General features: G+C 42.2%; 2 protein-coding genes across 2 annotated transcripts in view; both read right to left on the bottom strand.

Moving 5' to 3' along the window:
• The window catches only part of LOC124300217 (glucose dehydrogenase [FAD, quinone]-like), a 21,401-nt gene extending 14,001 nt beyond the window's left edge, over positions 1-7,400 (bottom strand). Inside the window, exon 1 of the mRNA XM_046754062.1 lies at positions 7,395-7,400. The gene's annotated coding sequence lies outside the window, so the exon portion shown is untranslated. The remainder of the gene's footprint in view (positions 1-7,394) is intronic.
• Positions 1-19,578, bottom strand: part of LOC124300234 (protein gooseberry-neuro) — a 22,562-nt gene extending 2,984 nt beyond the window's left edge. The window contains exons 1-3 of the mRNA XM_046754077.1: positions 19,262-19,578; positions 16,750-17,063; positions 13,018-13,129 (exon numbers count right to left, since the gene is read on the bottom strand). Of these exons, the coding sequence (XP_046610033.1) occupies positions 13,018-13,129; positions 16,750-17,063; positions 19,262-19,313 (478 nt within the window). The 5' untranslated portion in view covers positions 19,314-19,578. The remainder of the gene's footprint in view (positions 1-13,017; positions 13,130-16,749; positions 17,064-19,261) is intronic.
• Between the last annotated feature and the right edge of the window lie 868 nt (positions 19,579-20,446).

Here is a 20,446-nt window from a genome sequence, read left to right on the forward strand (position 1 = left end):
TGCCGAGCTTCGATTTCAGTCTGTCTAATCTTCAGTTTCTAATTCGTTAGTTCCAATATTTTCCTTTAGCTAGACTGTACGTCTATGGAATATACTTGAAGAGGGCTGATCATCCCCGCGTAAGCCATGTCGATACAAATGTCTCGTTCAATGGAGGTTCGAGGGTTGTTCTTTTCCAGTCGTGGTTACAAGGATTGAGTAGAAATCGAGTGTTTCGAACGCTATTATGTTAGGCGGAGGCCGACGTTAGTGGCCGTTTAATGCCGTTCCCCTTTGTGCCATTTAAATTCGCAGAGAATGTGTCTGTATCCATTGCGGACGTAGGACGCTTACACGGGCGATTGAGCTTGCGCTGAGCTTACGAGGGCCCGAAAACAGCGAAACGAGATTGGACTACCAATCTCTCCGATATTCCCCGTCCAGCAAATATTTGAGCTAAGTCGACTCCCGGCATTGTGACCGTTTGTCCCTTTATTCCGATGCTCAGTTACACCGAAGCATCCCGTAGCTATTGTCCAGCCATTGTCGAAGACGCGGACTTGCCTACGGAATTAACCTAAGACAGCTATTGATGCTCGTCGTGCTGTTGCTTCAACCTCTGTTTGGTACACGTTTGATTTCTCACAAAGTGGAATTTGAGGCCATGCTCAATTGCCCCGGTCACAATACGCGCCTCGCAGATTATTGACGTATTCGCAAACATCGCTCAGGCATTGGTAGATAATAGATAATGCACTTCCAAGGATGAATACCGCGCTTATCTTGCCAGTTCGTGTAACAGCTGCTTGAACTCACTGTGCTTGAATACAGGCACGAATTAATGAGATTTCGACATCGGATTGTATACTGAGAAAAATTTCATTTGTCATAGTAACTAGAAAAATTGAGTAAAACAGGTATCGTTAAAAAAAACTGTTTGAATATTGTCAGAATTACGAAAAACTAGGTACGCCTAACCATTTTGCGCTATTGTCGATCGTTTTTTGGTATTTGCAACGCAAAATCAGATTGTTCGGTTTATTTTACTTTTTTAGTTAAATAAGGCTTCAAAAGTCAATTTATTCTTGCACAAGCATTAAATTTTCGCAACAGTTGCAAGAAAATATAGCAACAGTGATCTTAATGAGAAAGAATAGTAACGGATACTAGATTTTCCGGTAACAGCTAGAAAACTGATTTTCATTTTCTATCTAGAACTATATTTTCCAATTGTTATAAAAAATGAATACATTCAAGGACTGAGCGGTAACCGGAACTAAAAATTTCTCTTAGCGTACACTTGTAACGTGTACGATTTCTCGAAGTAATCGGTCACCGAATAGTAAGAAAACTGGAAAACTGATGAGACTTGAATGAGTTGAGGATACATGGGTGTTTTTTCATGTTCTTCTCCTTCAATTCCATGTAAGTAAGCAAAAATGTTTAACGCGACAACGAACAGCTGGAAAACGTCGTTGTAAGTGTATAAAATTGGAACTGCGTCAAATGAACGGAAAAATTTCCGCAGCGTGTATTGTTCGGTGAAGGTATAATAGATCGCACGGAGATTACTCGAGGGTATAAATTACGCTGCAAGCACGAGGAGAGGGAGGCCGCACGTCTTGTGATGCAACTGTCGATAGGTGCAGGCTAATGAAAGTCGCCAAACCCGGGCGTGCACCTTTGATCGATGCATAATTCCAGATAAGAGGCCTGAATCGCCCGGGGGTCAAACCGCGGCCATTTTTTCTTCCGCAGCGTTCATCCGCAGGAGTGGCATACCTCTATACGCGATCGATTCTTGCGCGGCGGTTTTCTCAAAGGAGTGCCGAAAGAATTTTCTAAAATCTACGGCGCTCCTAAGGCTCCTGTTTACTCCGTCTCACAGTACTACCTGTTCCGCAGTTGTACAGAATTGACAATGGCCCAGGAGACGGGGGGCCGAAGTTGGGCGCGGGGTTTCCCAGCGGTGAACCTCTTTGAGGTGAAACTTGCTTCTTAAACGACTACACATTTGTCAAAAGTCACGCGGAACTTTGGACCCGCTGAAACGAGCCGCCGCCGCCGCGTTATTATATTGGAATGGAATAAGCCTCGAGTCAGATGAGTTATCCATGTGAAAATAGCCCGAAACTTGCCCATATTGTACGTAACATGCGGTACGGTATAGGTATGTACGTAACGATCGTATATTAGACTTTGCAAAATACACTGGTCAACAAAATTTTGTAACAAGGAAGGTGCTTGATAATTTTTAAATACCCATAATCTATCCTCATTATAAAACCATATTTATTTTGATTCGCTCAGGTCCAGGTTTTGTGTCACAAATACCGGCAGTAAAATTGAATGTTTATCGTTTTAACTTACCTTCTTTGATTCAAGGTGTTTTGTTATTTAGAACAAATACCAGTTGTTTACAATAAATAACAAAAAACCTTGAATCAAAAATGGTAAGTCAAAACGATAAACGTTCAATTTTACTGGTAGTAGCTGTAACGCAAAAATTAGACCTGATCGAATCAAAATAGGTAAATATGATTTCATAATGAGGACAGATAGGTATTTCAAAATTAGTAATCAGCTGCCTTGTTACAATATTTCATTCACCAGTCTAATGTAACACTATATATAACCTGATTTTTGTTCATAAGAACTGCATATTTGCAAAGAATAAAAAAAAAAATAAACAAAAAATCATATTACATTAAAACTATTCGTATCTAAAATATTTCAATATCAATTCTATCGTACTAAACCCTGTTCCTAACATAATCGTTCAAAAGTTTTCACGTTACGTAGAAAAGGTGAATATTTGTTGTCCAGTGTTGTAAATAGCCAGATGTGAAGTAGCTTTCGCGATTTGTAACAAGCGGAGTTCGAGCCCAACGAAATTTGCGAAGAATTTTTGCGTCTGCTTGGTAGGTACGTCATGCGGTACGTTCGAATGTCCGCGGTAGTGTGAAAAAGGAGAATAATGAGAACAAGAACAGGACTGTTGAATAGGTCGGTTACATTGTCGTCGTCGAAACGTGAAAATTAAGGTGAATATAGATAAGAGTAAGAATTGCGCAACTACGCGGTCCGCGATATCAATATGCGGAAACGGACAGGTGTGTCCCGGGTTAGTTCTCTCGGCATCGAACGAAAAACGGCCGGGGCATTGTGAGAGTTGCATAGTACCTCGGTAGGTGAAATATTGCCAAACATCTTTCGGCGTCCTTTGGACTTCACGAGCGAGGAAGTCAAAGTGACAAGAATTTAAAGAGGCCGTCACCTTTATTGAAGACACAACTTGTCTCCCACAACTATTCTTCCATTCTCTCGATTGTCATCCTACAGATGTTGATGCCGCCAAAGATGTGCCGCCCGCCTCCCGCCCGCCGTTATTATTATGGACGAGGAGCCCAAATCTTAACCCTCCGTTTCTACTCCTCTTCTTCTTCGACACACGGCTTCGATCCTACGCACGTCTCTCTGTGTGTTTCCAATGCGTTAAATGTATGCACATACTTCTGCAGCTTTACATTGTGCACGCGCACGTAGATAAGAGGAAACTTTGCCGCGGCTTAGGCAACTCCCGTTTTTCCTTTTTTTTTGTTTTTTTTTTGTTTCTACAATTTTTTTTTTTTTTATTTCATTTTTCTTTTTTCTTCCAATCGTCTCCACCTACCTGTACGACTGTGTGTGTGTGTGTGTGTGTGTGTGTGCGTATTGCTATGCCGACTTGTGCGTGGTTAATGTATTCACGCTGTTCACGCCCTAAAACGGGGGAAACGATGAGCGGGGGAAAAGAGAAGCGGGAATCGGTGTAGCTTCACCGCATCGTATTTGTACGATTTGGATTTTACGCGTGTGTGTGTAACGAAGACTCGTCGAATCTCACATTATAGGTATATGTACGCGTATAGACACGTGGGTTATGGGTATTATTTCGATGGAGTTCAGGAATTCGAAGCTCATTATATTTCGGATCCACCGAACTTTGAATTCTGATTAGTCGATCGTCAATCCTCCTCGAAAGCTACTCTACGCTAGGAATTGTCACCGGGGCTTTATAGGCGGCCGGTGTCGATTTGATAAATGGAGAGAAACGGTCGAATCCAGTCACGGTCTCGCAATCGTTTTCTATCATCGGGAACTGATGATACACGATAATGTATCGAAGTGAACAAATGATCTTTTAGAAGAAACTTAGTCGGTTTTCACCCTGTGGCGATAGCCAAGTAAAGTATTTTAAATTCAGAATTGACGTCAGATTAAAGATAGAATTTGAACAAACCCCGTTTTTATGAAAAGTGGTACATGATTTGTTAATTTCTCTCTTGCAATTACGTTATTCAATCAGCTTTCATCCTGAATTTTCATTTGGAATTTTGTCAAGTACGTTTGTTACACTACCAACTACAAATAATTGCGTTGCAATTTTTCTTCGTCGTTAAAAGTAAGATTTCATTGAGAAAAATTTGTAGTTCCGGTTACCATTCAGTCCTCAACTATTTTCATTTTTTACAACAATCGAAAACTATGGTTCTAGGTAGAAAATGAAAATTAGTTTTCTAGCTGTTACCGGAAAGTCTAGTATCCGTTACTATTCTTTCTCATTACGATCACTGTTACTATATTTTCCTGTAACGGTTGGGAAAATTTAATGCTTGTGCAACAATAAATTGACGTTAAAGTCTTATTTAACTAAAAAAGTAGATTAAACCTCACAAACTGATTTTGCGTTGCAATAACCAAAAAAGGATCGACGATAGCGCAAAATGGTTAAACGTACCTCGTTTTTCGTAATTCCAACAATATTCAAACAGTTTTTTCAACGATACCTGTTTTACTGAATTTTCCTAGTTACTGTAACAAATGAAATTTTTCTTATTGTTGAAGATCTTATAAGCAGCTAAACTTCACTATTTTTGCTACATATATATATATATATATATATATATATATATATGGATATACCTTAGGACGGATGACGTAATAACTCTGATAATTTCAATCCATCGGATGAGCTATAAATCAATTGTGCAATTGAAATTAGAAAAAATACGACCTGATGAAAAAGAAAGATAGTATTTGGCCCCATTACCGGTGCTTCTTAAAGTTCCAGAAATCACTGAGCTTTTTCTTCAAACATTTCTACGTATTTCTGATCAAGGTAATTGAATAAGCGAGCAAGAACGTTGTATATTTTTCGCGATGAGTTTGAGCCGGCGGTATCGTTATTACATATACTATCGGTGTAAATTAAAATAGGTGCCCGGAGGTCGGAGCCTAATAAAAGAATACAGAGATAGATATAGAACCCTTTCTCATCTTGAGGGACAAGGCCCCCTGATCCGTGGGCCAGGTGCGTTCCTCCTCGACGTAGTTTCGTGGCAGAGCGTTAGAGAGCAGCGGGGTCCTCAACACCTTCGGCATTCCTTCGCGCGCCCTCTGACACCGGCGGTCCTCTCTGAGTTGGGCCCGCTTCTTCTCCGAGTTGCGTTGCGTTTCCATCGCGCTCCTCCTCCTCTCCCCGAGTCCCGAATCCCGAGTCCCGAGTCCCGACGCCGGGCCGCGATGGGACCCTTGGATCGTTTAGGAGCCCATATGTTGGACTTGTAATGAGAGAACTCTCGGGGGGCGGCACTCGACGAAATGCTTTATAGATTATAATTTCCCCGAGTCCCCCGTTCCCTCATCCCGCCGCCATCGCCGCTCCGAGTCGTTTTGCGCCGGGTGTTATTAGCTTGTTAACGCTTTTCGAGGGTGTCAATTAGTCGCGCCTCGCTGCGAGCATCGAGCAGTCCTTGTTTCGTTACTCGCGGGATATTCGCAAGCTCATTCGAGTCTCGGTAACGATCGGCGGTTGGAAAATCCTGGAACACGCATCGGAGAATGCGAGCGCGGGAATTGATACCTGATGCGGCATATAACACAATCAATAAACCCTCGTCGATGGACGGATGAACGGAGCCTGATTGGCTGAATGGGATCGCGTGAAAAGATGCGTGTAATCAATTTGTGGTGGCCTGCGGAGAGCAGAGCAAATATCTCTTTCGGAGCATCGTCATCCCGGAATATGCTCGTCAGCATCCCTGCTGGGAAAACGCTCTTCCCTCTTCGACCGATACTCGAGGCTGAAAATTTTTTCGAAAGAACGAAATCGGGGTTAAGGAAGACTAAGGAAGCTTCGTCGCAGTTATAACTAGCGGTGCGTAAAGTACAAAAAAAGCTAAGGTAGAGTCATTTTAGCAAAATACTTGAGTTGAAAAGTAGAATTTCCTCAATCATCTTCACTGAACACATGATTTTCACGTCTAAAGTCATCCAAATTGGTTAGTTGGTTCACCCGGAAGTTAGGATACAAGCAAACATCATTCCAATGTAAAAAAAAAATACTTTCCATGTTCTAATTAGAAGTGATAAATATTCAAAGAAATCCGATGAATCATTTCCATCAATTACTTGAGTTACTATCAAAAGTCCACCCGAATTGATCGAGTCGTGCTTCAAGTATTTAGGATATTTACGAATATGAATAATCATTCAATGGTTTTATAATCGAAAATAATAGCCGTTTGCAAGTTTTCTTTAATCGTCTTCGTCGAAAACTTCACTCTTCCTTCAACTTCGATCAAATCAGTCTCGGTGATTTTCTGGGTAAACTTTTGAGGATAAGTGCCAGAAAATGGATTTGTGAATCATAAAACGAGCTTTGAATTTTGTGTACCCTATTTTTTAACGGACAAAAAAAATGGACACTCCGCTTTGCGATGTTACACTAGAAAATTGGGGAATTAGGGAAAGACGAAAGAAGAGGTTGTCGATATTTAGGCGTCAATTTTTGGCTACCAGTTGAACAGAAACTTTGAAACCCGATGAACAAACGAGGAATTAGGATCAGCGAGATTTTCAGATCCGGTTCGGAAACATGGTTTTAAATAAATAGCCGCATCGAGGTACGCGGTGACGTTTCTCGGCTATGAGTTGGAGCGTTGGGTTTCTCGCGTGTCCAATCGGCGTATGAATGGGGGATAGAAAGAAGCCTAGGAGAGTAAAAGTTATAAATCTAGCTCGAGCGTCGGCTCGGCCCTATCTTAGTGGGGGGTTTCCCTTGCCGTGTGAGGTCCTAAATGGTAACAAATGTCTCGAAAGGCGAACAATGCTCACCGGCGTGGTTGACACCGAACCAGGGTGCACAGTGTCCTTCTGTCAACGCCCCGAAGCGACGGATGATGCAGCGAACCATGGACCAGGACATCGACCACTGTCTGCACTCGCATTTCCCGAGAAGCTGGAGTAGCCGCGGCAAAGTGAATCGGCCACCACTTTCCGAACCCCTAAGAACCCAGCGTCCTGCTACCGGACGAATGGTGGGAAGTACTTTCGAGGTCAGGGGTCTTTAACCAACGCTCACTGTCACCCACGTCGAACTCCAACCGCAACGCTAATGTCCTTTTCACACCGAGTATGCCTGCCGCTGACCATCCGACGGCGCTGGTGGTCTCGTCCTGCGCTTTTCACCATTAATGCATCAGGTGTACCGACGTCTTTCGCAAACTCATTCGCATAATCAGCTTCGTTTCATACCTGAAACACCTTCGGCTTCGAACTCGGAGAAACTGCAATGACGAGTGTTTCCGCATCGATGCTGAGGTTAATTAACATCCGTAAAGGATCGCTAGAGTTCTACAGTGATCGTCGATATGACATTGACTTTCAGGATCTTTCGATCGTGCGGCAAATTACAGGGATTGACGATTCTTTATCTTCTAACGATATTAGGTAGGCACTGTCCTCTTAGATCACGATCTGTCGAATCCTTTCATCCACATTAATGCATCGATAGAGCCAAGAGTTCGACCTTGCTGGTTTCTACGAATGTTGATTATGAAAGATGTGTTCGTCAAATGAACTGTGTTGAACCTTCTGCCACAACCCTAAAGTCTTGCAAAACTGTCCAAGAGCGATTGAAGTTCACAAGTTTCCTAGTCAATCGAAAAGCTACATCCTGTACTCATCGAGTCGATGATCTGTCTGTATTCGAAATCCGAAGACTTCGAATTCCAGTTAAGCGATACCGACTAGTTTGATGTCAAGATTCTGGTCATCGGTAGGATCCCAAGTGAAATTGCTCAACCGTAGACAGACCTGCGGGTACACGAATAACTAAGTTTGGTACATGATGTCGTGGCTACTTGTACCAGGTTTCAAAGTGAAATTGTGAAAAACCAACGAACGCCGGCGCTTCGGGAATAATTTGCGAATGGTGTCCGACGACGTTGGAGGAGGCATCGATGCCCGAAGATCCCAAGACCTGGTGATTTCGATAGCAGTGCTTTCGTTTTTACTCTTCGTCAAGTTTTTTTTTTTCTCCACCAGGTTTTGCCGCGTGGTTCTAGTTCGGTTGGTCGATTCGATCGAAGATCACATTTCCACGACGAAGATTGCAGCGTTGGGTGTCGCGCATGGTTGACGGATGGACGCCGGTCGGTGTATAAGGAATTTAAGCGGTACGCGATGTTGTACGAGATAACCGTTCAAGCCGGGATTACCGCGTTCACGTGACAAGGATAACGTTCGGGTAACTGACCGCCTCCTCTCAAGTCGGTCCCGACAACATCCTGCAGGCAAGGCGACTCGCTCGCGTCGAGATACAAGCTGAGATTAGGGACACACCCTCTGGATATCGGGGGAGCGTGAGGGATAAACCGAGGCAAAGAGAACAACAATTTGGACGATGAAAATACGAGAAACACAACCGCCGTTGCTCGGTTGGATCCGTCGAGAAGTGCTCTGTACAAATCGATTCCCTTCATCTCTGGTAAAAATTTCACCTCACAAACACGTTATGCCATAAATCGGTCAGTTTTTTTTTCTCAACTCGTAACGCATCAACATTTGGTCGGATCGTGATTCGATCAGCTGATCACTGTGACAGCCGACTATGAATAGCGGATAATTATTTCCCAAGCATCCCGATTTAATTGAATCTCGACTATTCTACCAGCCGAGTGAAAGTGTGTACTAGATTGTTGCAAATGCACTCATCCATCAGGCGGCTTCGAATCGCGATGAGCCGACGGACATCGAAGTTGGTAGAAGGCAAGTGACGTACCGTATCCACGTGTGTTCGTCTGCACTATCGGCTGCAGAGATCCGCGTGCATGTGTGTACCTCGAGTCTTCGGATATCTAGGCGAGTGTGTAGTACCAAAGGTTATTATTTACAAGCGAAGTTGACAAGCGAACAATCGTTTAAGTGAAGACGAAGCCGGTGACCGTTGAGTGATTAGCATTGAAACCGAGCGTCAAATCGACTCGATCGCACGTGAATAATGTAATACACGACGTATGCGATGCAACGATCATCATCGAACCCGATCCCATACGAACGTTTCACCGTCGCTGATTAATTAACGGGTGTTTAATTACCGTGGGAGTCGATTGCACACGCGTTACAATGCCCCTCACATGCAGCACCTCCGGCAAAGATCGACGCCACGTTAACAATTGTGCGGACACAATGCGGTGATCCTTCGTAGCCGAGTCTGTGCACCTGTTCCTCCTCTTGGGGCATCCGATGAGTTCGAGTGTTTCCGACGTGCCAGCAGTCGCCCATCATCGATACAATCAATAAACCCGATTGTGAATCACTTAGTGTGTCCCTCTGTTCCACAGTCCGTCGAACCGGGCGCTACAGCATCGTTTTTTGGCTGGTTTCACAGACTGGTCCCGCGGTCCTTACTCACACCTAGACACACGTACCTAATGCATGTCTCGGAACCGAGTTGCGTGCTCCTGAGGTGAACGAGTATGTGGAAAGTCGTGGGCGCTCGGCTCTGGAGGAGCGGGGAGAGGGAGCCATTAGGCTAATCCCTCGTCGGCGGTCGATGCCGACCAAAGGAAGAGAATGAAAGGAGAGGAGGAGAGACTGAGGGACAGAGTGAGAGAGAGCCGAGAGAGAGAGAGAGAGAGAGAGAGAGAGAGAGAGGGCCAGCGGCTACGTGTCATTCCTTTAGCCTGCCCGCCAACACCTATAACCGACACCGTCGAACTCTCGCCCTTCACAGAGGTGCTTCGAGGGAAGTCGGGGCAAACCAGCCTTTAGTTCTTCTTTGCCCCGAGACCAGACCCGATTGACTCCGGATGTCATTTACTCGTTTAGCGTCCGATCCCCTTTTCCCTCCCGCCCCTTCCCACCCTTCCTCCTCAATGATACGATAAAATTGATCCTCCGGTCTCTAAATACCTCTCAATTTAACCGCTGTGTTATTTATGGTCTTTAACAGCTGTACGCGAACCAGATATCTTGCATTTATTATACAAGCTTTGTGGTATATTTTTTCAATCGGGGATGTTTCTTTGGTAATCGGGTCGACTGGTTCGATCTCCGGATAATTTTTCGGTCAGACCTTGATCTTGCGGTTTTTTTTTTATTCAAGACAATGTTTATTCAGGACATGTTTTTAGATTTTAACTGGCATCGATTTTTTTTTTTTTTTTTACTTCAACTCCGGATGTAGATGGATATTAATTATTTAAAGTGGCCTACAGAGATCGCGTGAATTTTAAAATTATTCGGTATATAACGGAAATGATTCTATTCTTTGGGGAAAATTGAATACGCTGTTGCGAAAATTAATTACCTCCTTTTTTTTGAAGACTGAAGCGACTGAAGCGCTGAAGGTGGTTCTTGTGCGTGTGGCTAATTGCTGTGTTGAAGTTATTGTCTGAATGAATTAACTTACAGTTTGCATTTTTATTTGACTGTGAACCATGAAAGGTCATATTGAATGATGAAAAGTCTATTTTTCTTATCAAATTTTTCATCACGGTCCCTCTTTTATTACATTTTACCTCAACCAACAGTTGAACTAAAATTCTTCAGACAGAAAATTCTGAGGATGCAGCGAACGAATTTTATCTTACAGTTCAAATGTCGCAAAGATTTAAAAAAAGCTCGCGTACCGTTCCCCACGAATTTTCACCCCACTTCACAGATGTATAACCACGCATATATTTCCATTTGAAAACGTACAGCGGTCACAAATGATAATAAACCTGATTAAAAGAATTTTTAAAAAATTCCGCATCACGTATCTGGACTTAAAAATAGCGATAATCGGTTAAGCTTAACCCCTGAGCGTGATGAATGGGATGAATTATGTTACGCAAGGCGTCTCCGAAACGGCGCGCATGAATTTCCTTTCAACATCTCAGAGTTTTGCGCGGCGATTTGAAAAGTCGCGGCGGAGAAATCGGTTGGTTTTAAATCGTTGATGCGCAGGGTGAGAATCGCCGGGGCTGAGCGTCACTGCTGACGTGTGGCAGGCGGCGCTTTTGATCTCCGCGGGGCCTCGTGAGGCCCAGTGAGGTCCGATGAGGCCCTGGTAGAGGCCCTCACGCCCAGCCCAACGCCACTCTCGACACCGCCAGAGCTCGAGTTGATCGGAGCTGACTTTTCGGCCGGTGAACACCACACACCTGTACACCAAAGGAAGGATTCCTGACGCGTGTAAATCGCCGGGCGTTTGACGCCCGGTCCGATTAATTGTCCGGGACCCCTCTATACACAGCCACGAAACTCCAAACGAATTAATTTCAAACCACCTATCTACCTGCCTACCTTACACGCCTCCGCTTTACTTGCGAGCTTATTTTCATTCACGAAGCTTTCCTTCTTGATAATCATTTAATCGGGGAAAGTTTCGATTTAACTTACGAGGATAATTATATCGCCCATCTAAAATACCGAACGATCGATCGATGGAAGTGCTTCGATGATCGTGGGGAGAATTGTACGGATATCAAAATCTTTGAAATTGTAAGGGATACACCTTTTCAAAATAGATTAAGAATTTTTTTTTAAATCCCACTTCTATCGTTATTTCTTATGAGTTCTGATTTCAATATTTTTATGTACTACCAGAAACGAATTTTGAATAATCTGTTTTGTAAGATTTTTGACGCCGATTCTAAAAATGAAACCTCCGTTTTTTATGGTTTTTGAAACGGTTGGTTGGCCAGAAATCGAAGCTCTTCATTAATTTTATCAATAGATGGTCGTTCGTTTTTTGAGTATTTATCAAATCGCTGTACGAATGTCTTTCCATAATTACAAAAAAGAAAATAAGGGAACCAAAAACGAAGGCATTGATATCGAATCGCTTCAAAATGGTTAAAAATCTGATCGATGCGTCCGATTTTACTAAACAATGGTTGAATTTTATTCAGGAGACTGTTTTCCACAAATTTACTATAACGCTTTTTTCATCATGATCACACGATGAAATTGATAAAAAGTATCGATTCAAGTTTATTTTTGTCAAGTACAACGATGCTTCAATCCATCTAATCACCTAAATTTAGAAGAAGGCCATGTTTCAGTCTATGCATCGCTCTGGAATTATGTATTGCAAAATTGAAAAGCGGGAATCTCTTGATCCCGGAGTTAAATCCTACTGCAACAGTCCGCGTTTACTGGCTTCATTTCCGTAACGAATTATACAGAATTCTTTTCACCGTTCGCGTCACGATCAGGGATAATGCGTGCCCTCTGAGATATTGACACTCCCGTAATCCGTTTGTCGGTCTCCCTCGCGTGGCTTTGCCTCACCGGATACTGGGTGTTCAAATTTTATCCGAGCAGCTGTCATTTGGTTTCAAAGAATCCGGAACCCCGCGTATTAAAAAATTTATGCATTCGAGTTTAAAGGAGGAAGAATATTTTTTTGGAATATCAATAAAACTGCTCTTAAGTTTTGCGATATCGAAGATTTGACATTTGCTCTTCCCATCTTTTGATATCTCACAATCTTCTCAACGGTTCTAGTCAAGTCGCATATATCTCAAAGGATTCTCGGCATCGACGAAAATTATTTTTAACTTTTTTACCTGAATTTTTTATTTACCTACATTATATTTGGTATATATAATGTGATATTACGGAAAGCCTGTTTGATTTTTATTTTCTTTGATATCTTAAACAATTGACACATGCATGATTGGGGCTGTGAGTAAGTAGACGTGATATATCTTGTGAACTCACCACCGCCGAGGATCCCGTCGATCGTGTAATCCTTCTTCCCGTCTTCGCCAGGACGTCCGCCTCGTAGAAGTCGGCTGATTGAGCTGACGCTCGGAGGGTCCGAAAATCCCTCCTGGAAAAATGGAATTTAATGCAGATGAGCTAACCTACAACATAATGTATAATTTAACACTATCAGTGTTTCATATTGCAGAGAAGCTGCCTACGTAAGCGACTAATTCCTGCAACACATAAGTTCCGGAGGTTATAAAAACCGTGCGATAGTAAATTAATCGATTAATTAATTTCTATAATAAATTTTATTGTTCTTCATATTGGATAAAATTTTTTTTTCTTTTTTTCTCTTCTATTTCTTTTTTTCGTTCGGACTCGGTATTATTCTTTTGATCTTGATTAAACCGGCCGCGATTGGATCACAAGTATCGTAACTTCACAAGCCGTTCGGGTTCAATTAATTATCCATCTCGCATTAGGACGATGGATCAATCGTTTTTTGCGCCTGGAACAGTTCGACTTTGTTCCTGCAGATGCAAGCGAGCGTTGATTGTTCTTCTTCGGCTGTCAGGCCGCTGCAGCTCTACAATTTCACGTCATTAAACTCGCTGCAGGAAATGTGACGCCTAGACCAGTGATCACAGTAATGCCGTTATCCGACCATGCGCGTCATACGCAAACTGAAAATTATACCCTGGGATAAATTGCGCGATCCAGAATCAAGAAACGAGACATAAGACGACTAAACAGGGTTGAAGTTGAAACGAAACTTTTTCTTTTTTTTTTTTTTGGCTTGATGAAATTTTTAGTTCCGGTTACCGCTCAGTCCTTAAATATTTTCATTTTTTACGACAATCTAAAAATATAGTTCTAGGTCGAAAATGAAAATTAGTTTTCTATCCATTACTGTTCTTTCTCATTACGATCACTGTTGCTATATTTTCTTGCAACTGTTGCAAATATTTAATGCTCGTGCAACGATAAATTGACGTTAAAGCCTTGTTTAACTAAAAAAGTAGAGTAAACCTCAGAAACTGATTTAGCGTTGCAATAACCAAAAAAGGATCGACGATAGCGCAAAATGGTTAGGCGTGCCTCGTTTTTCGTAATTCCAACGATATTCAAACAGTTGTTTCAACGATACCTGTTTTACTGAATTTTCCTAGTTACTATAACAAATGAAATTTTTCTCAGTGTTGAAAACAAATGAAGTTTTTCTCAGCGCTGAGATTGAAAAATAGCCCGGAGGGAATAAACGGAGGGAATATTCTCTCCGAGGTTGGTATTCGGGCTCTCGGAACTCGAGATCGCATCGATCGCTATCTATGAGGTGAATCTTCGATCGCGGATCTCAGAAACAATAACGACCTGGCCGAGCGATGACAGGGAGGCCAGAGAAAGAGCCTCGGGCTCGAGGCACGCCTTCCGCCAGCATTAAATGCCGCATTAATGCCGACCGCGGACCGATGCAACGGCGTAACAAATTTCGATTTTCACTTCGAGTAATTTTTTTTTTATCTTTAAATTTGTATCTTTATTTTCATCCATCGTTTACTGTTTCACTCTTTTGTACTGGCGCTTTTCCGATCCTTAATTTTACGTGCAGTCTTTGATTGTCACGAGTGAAGTTGAATTGTTAGAATTTTTCCTGGTAGTTTGAATTTCTTTCACTTTCTCAAATCCACGCCGCAAGGAAATTAACGCGCATATATCATGGAATGAGAAAAAATTTTTAGTATCGTTGAACCTTCTTTCAATTTCTGACGGTATGAGTGTGTCACAGTGATAATTTTACCGTCTTTTCTTTTTTATTTCAGATTAAGACGATGAAATGAGGAGGTTGTGAAGTATTCTGTAAAAACGAACGCTGTTTTTATTTATTCATTCATTTTTTCTTGTAGCGTCTTGAAATTTTACTGAAATACAATCGATATTTTGAATTTTTCGGTTTTACCTAAAAACTTTTTACGCCGAACTTGAAGCTGAACTAAAATATCCGGTCGGTGAAAAATACTTGAAAGTTCTGATTCGTCAAATGGTCGAGAAGCTCAAATGCCTGTTCATATTTTTCAAACAGAGTCTCAAAGCGATCGCGATGGCCGAGAGGATGATTTATTATTTTATTCTTCGGATTTCTAAAATTTCTCTTCTCTCACGGATTATTTCTATAACCTGTCTTTTGTGGCCACAAATTCGACGCCCTTAGTCTTTCATTTTTTCCTCAATCTCCGTTCCTTCTGCAAGCGAAAGTCACAAGTTAATTTCGACCAGTGTGTCCAAACGACCCCCATCCCCCCCTCCCCCCCCCCCCCCTACACAAAAAAAGAAAAAAAAATATACAACTACATCCCCTTACGCGTGTAATCTTTCAGCGATTATATCTTAAATCTTGGCGTGGAAAAAAAATGAAAGAACGAATAAATCGTTGAAAGTCAATAAAAAAAAAAAAATCTGCGAAACGGGGGGTGTAACGGAAATCTCTGCCCCCGCATGATGAAAACCACGGATATTTCACACTCCGCGCCAATGTGGCGTGGGTGAAGCGGCGGCCAGGATCGTATTAGAGGACACGCGAGTCGCCCGAGGGGCTCTTAGGTCCTCCTTGGCAAGGACTGGAACGACGATTGCAGGAGGTCCGAGTTCCGTGGAGAGCCTCCTTTTGCCCTCTTCCATTCAGCCCGTGTCTTTTACGTATAATATGTATATATATATATATAGGTACCGAAGCTACGGGTGGCTCTCAAGCGCCTCTATTATTCTCCTAGGATACCGTAAACTATACGTTCGTATACGTCCTCACTGCACGGTAGGCGCGTGAAAAATTGATCAGGCCCAAAATGTGCAGATCTTTGATACCGTGTTCGAAAATTCACTAGGATTTCTCCGAAATCGAATATTTTCGGACCTCGTTGATCGAAACGGCTGCAAAATTATCGAGAATTAAATTTAACTTAAAATTCGGTTTCATTTGTGGATAATCACCGTTTGAGGGTTGCATTTTTTTTTTTTTTATTTTTTTTTTTTTTATTCTCTTTATTCAGATATATTTATCAGTCGAGCTTAATTTAGACACTCGTTTCACAGTTCTTATTTCTCCTTTTTTCCCCCTGAATATACTGCTCAATTATAAACGGTTATGTGAGAGATTGATTGTTTCGGACGACAAACACTGCCAACGACGAAAATTACAAAAGGAAAACATTCAATATCAAGTTCAGACTTCGTTTTGTTGCTGACCAATTACGCAACTTTGTAAAGAACTACGACACGCGTGGAGAATTATTATTGTTTTGGTGTTTTTTTTTTTTTTTTTTACCGACCAGAATTTATCCTCAAATTCAATGGAACCTGTTCAATTATCTTATAGAAGATTCAATTTTAACAGTAGACGTTTTTAAAATAATGAAACAAATCATATACCTATCTACATTTTACAAATATGTGAATATTTTTCGCCCGAATTGAACTGATATATTTTTTCGCCCAATTTCGATATTGGTTTTGACATTTTTAGAGATCCATACCTTGAAAAGAAAAAACGGAACACCTTACAGGATCACTTTGTTTGATCCGTTTGTCAAGACCTGTTTTCTCAGTACCGGGTGGAGGTATCAAGTTGAAATTGATATCAAATACTAAAGTCTACGGTCCCTTGGAGGTGTAAAAAATTCAAGCTTTCAAGTCAACGAAATCAAAAGATGCGGTAATTTTTTTTATAGCGGATACAGCGTCGCTTACCTTCATAAGCTTGTCCCTTATTTCCCAGGAAAAAATTCCCGGATTCTCCCTCTTCAAGTCTTCGATCCTCGCCTCGACCTCAGGAGTCGCGACTCGCGGTTTGCTGCCGCCAATGACACCCGGCCTTATGGACCCCGTTTCTTGGTAGCGATTCAGGATCTTCGAAACGCATCCGTGAGATACGCGGAGTTGCCGGGAAATGACGCATGGCCTAACACCGGCCGCTGCCATCTCGACAATTTTCAAACGGATGTGATTCGGCAATGGACGACCGTTTATGAAGACCCCACCGAGCTGGTTCATTCGACCCTGGCCTGAAAGTCAGAAAATCAACTTCTTTCAGAAATCCTAAAAGCTTATAGCGTGAATCGTGTTGAGAATGATGGAAGATGCTTTGGAATTTTTGGTCAACGTTCATCCCCGTTATTCATCCCCGTAAACTCGACTTCAGTTTATGACGTATTCTCAAAAACTGCGACTCGAAACGGAGAACCTTAAGACGGATTGGACAACCGGTAAGTCCGCAGAGCATACATTAGTCTCTGGAAGGTGGTTAGTTATACTGATTTGCTTGAAATTAGTAAGCGAGATTCTCTTTTCGCGTTGTAAAAAACTAGACGCGACGGACCGGTTTCGGATGGGCTGCGTGCAGGCGCAAGTAGTTGAAAATTCATGTTAAAACCGCAGTGGAAACGTTTAAGGCGGTGAAATTAGGCCGGAAAAAATTTCGGAGCGAGAAAAAAAATTTGTAAAAAGTAGTAAAGTAAGACGAATAACGCGTCTGGGGGCGTTAAGTTTTAGCTGCAGCGAAAGTTATACTACTAACCAAGAGTTTGGTTATAGGCGTTCCCATAACTAACGAGGGGACAGACAGTAGCAACCAGTCGTTAACGGAATTACCCTCCGCATCCATTTCGTGCTCCAACTCTGCATTCTGGATAACGGATGCAGAGAAATTATTTCCGTGTTTGGTGCATTTTTATTCGTGGATTTTGAGAAATTGATCATTGCAAGACTCGATGAAGGGGATCAGAAAATTTTTCACACAATGCAGGGAAAACTGCAGTCACGAAGAAAGGATTTGTGGAAGATGGGAATGTTTTTTTTTTCTTTTTTTTTATTTATCAATAAAAATATCATTGGTGCAAAAAAAAAAAAAATCTCGCGTGTGAGGTGAAATCACGTTCAAGTATTTGAATCAACGAAACATATCATTCGGTGTTGTATACTTTTTAATTTAACACAATGTTGTTTTTTTTTTAATTTTTTTTGTGTGCGGTAAATTTAGAATTTCGTCAGTATTAAATTTTGCTGGAAAAATGAGAAAATATGCGATGCAGAAAAAGACATTTCGAATTGTAATTCTGCGGAGACTGGAGTAGTCAGACAGATTATTCATTTATACGAGTAGATTGGAGAAAAAAGTTTACAAAGGAATTTCTGTCGAGAGTGAAAGTTTCGTTTGGATTATATCGGAAAATTACTTTCGGAAAAGTTATCTTTTGTCAAATAAAATCGCTCCGTCTTCAGTCTTGTTTTTGTAACGTATAACCAGCTGTTGATCAGAGAGCGAAAAGCTCCAGTTGTACATGTCGTAATCTTAGCGGATTTCATCAAGTTTTTAATTATCAATCTTCCAAGTGTAGGTACCTGAGGTATAACGTTACGGAAGGAAATAGAATCTACTAGGTACTAATTGTAACTCGGTGAAATGATTTCACGGCTGTTAGGTATATTCACTTTGACGAATCGTATAAATCCGCCCACGATTATAACGGGCTTACTTCTGAGTTATTAATACAGCCATAAATTAATCATACCTTATATTCTGTAACTGCAATCATAGTTATCCTTTCGGAGAAAAGAAAAAATGATTACGGTTGTAGACGCATCATTCTGTCATTTTCAACCGAAAAAATTTTGTTTGCACAAAACCAGTTGGATCACTTCGCTTTTTTAGTTTTGGTAGATTGGAAAAAATGCTTCAACAGTTTTCAGCTACTCTGCGTGGAAACGATGCTATATTTATTAATACAGACTTCACGTGCAGTTCATTCATCTCTGCATGTATTATCGTAGCTTAATAAATAAAAATTACGTCAATGATCCGGCGCTCCAGGATAATTAACATTCAATCGGTGAGTCGTGAATCATTATAATAAACTTCCGGAGGTTTGAGTTAAAACCGGTATACGTAACTACTGCTGGAAGCCAATAAGATGACCGTTGCTTTGGAATTGGGTATCAGTTTTTTGTAATTTCAGCTTCTGTCAATACATATCTGCACAGTTTCATAATCTCTAAAGAATTATTGATACTAATCGATAAACACCCATCACAGTCAATGATTGCCATTGCGAAAAAGAGACAGAATCCACTTTGACGTCGATTTAGAACCAACGCTGAGATGCTGCTGCCAGGAAACTGCAGGTTGCATGCTTGCGGCATGATCCAAATACCAGATGCACACTCAAAACCCAAGATTAATCCACAAGACGTCCACTGCACGTACCTTGGAAAGGATATCCGCCAAAAATGGGCCTCATTCCACCAGCAACGTCCATGTTCCGCCGGGCGAAGGGTGTAAGTGTAAATATCCAGAATGGTCACTAACTGGTGATCATCGGCACTGCGCGTGTGAGACAAAAGAATTTCGCCTTTCGGTGGGCGAACGAGGGTGAAAAAACGGCAAAACAAACCAAAACGCCAACGAAAAAGGGCCCGCGGTGAATCCGTTCGCGATATTTCGGCCTGCAGGGCGAGGCTAGGCGAGGCCTGGCGGCTCGACGGATTGACAACAAGAAAAGCAAATAACGCGCTGCTTTCGTTCCAAGGTATTGGAGAGGAGTTGCCTCCGGATCGTCGGCGAAGAACACGCGGCCGTCGTCGCTGTGCTGGATGGGCGATGGTGGTGGTGGTGGTGGTGGTCACGGGGTCATCCGTTGGGCCCACGGTTGGTCCCGCCCGTTCGTTCCGATTGGGTTCCAGACGCTTCGGAACGCCCCGCATTCTCGCGCATGCGCGTATCGGATTCGGAAGAATCGGAACTCCCGGCTTTCGAGACCCTCTGACACGCTATATTTCCGAACATAAAGCCCCTTTAAACCGTCCGTAAAACCGAACCGCTTACGTAAATGCAAAATACTCACCCATCGCAGCGATTCTGATTACGCCAAGCCAACATGGCGCCCGGTACGATCCCTCAACCCTAACTACGCGTCCTTTTAAACCATTCAAGGACTTTTGTAACTCCCGTCACAGTTCGTACCTGGATGAACAGTGTGCTTTGCAAGCTCTTTTTTCATCTGTTTGTTATTCGTTTCTGTGATGTGTTTTCGTTCCGATTAGGTACCGCAGTCATTCTGACCATCGACTTGTTATACTCGTTACCTTAGATTTAATTTTTTCCTTTACGTCAGGATGTCAAACTCTTTGATCGTTTACGTCAAGCTACATAAGCCAACGTTCACTTCAATATATCGAAATCTACAGCATCACTCAATTTCTTAACACTCCAAGACTGTGAAGCAATTTAAGCTAGTCCAGTGGCTGGGATTCATTACCGCAGTCGGATTGTCGTCACATGTATTTGAACTCTGTTATTTCACATTTCCGCAATTTTGAGCTTACCGATGAGCCAGCCGAAGAGGAATTCCCGTGAGCTGAACGATGACGAAGGTTCACTACACGAGGGTTG

The sequence above is a fragment of the Neodiprion virginianus genome, chromosome 1 (genome assembly GCF_021901495.1).
Source record: "Neodiprion virginianus isolate iyNeoVirg1 chromosome 1, iyNeoVirg1.1, whole genome shotgun sequence".
NCBI classification, from domain to species: Eukaryota; Metazoa; Arthropoda; class Insecta; order Hymenoptera; family Diprionidae; genus Neodiprion; species Neodiprion virginianus.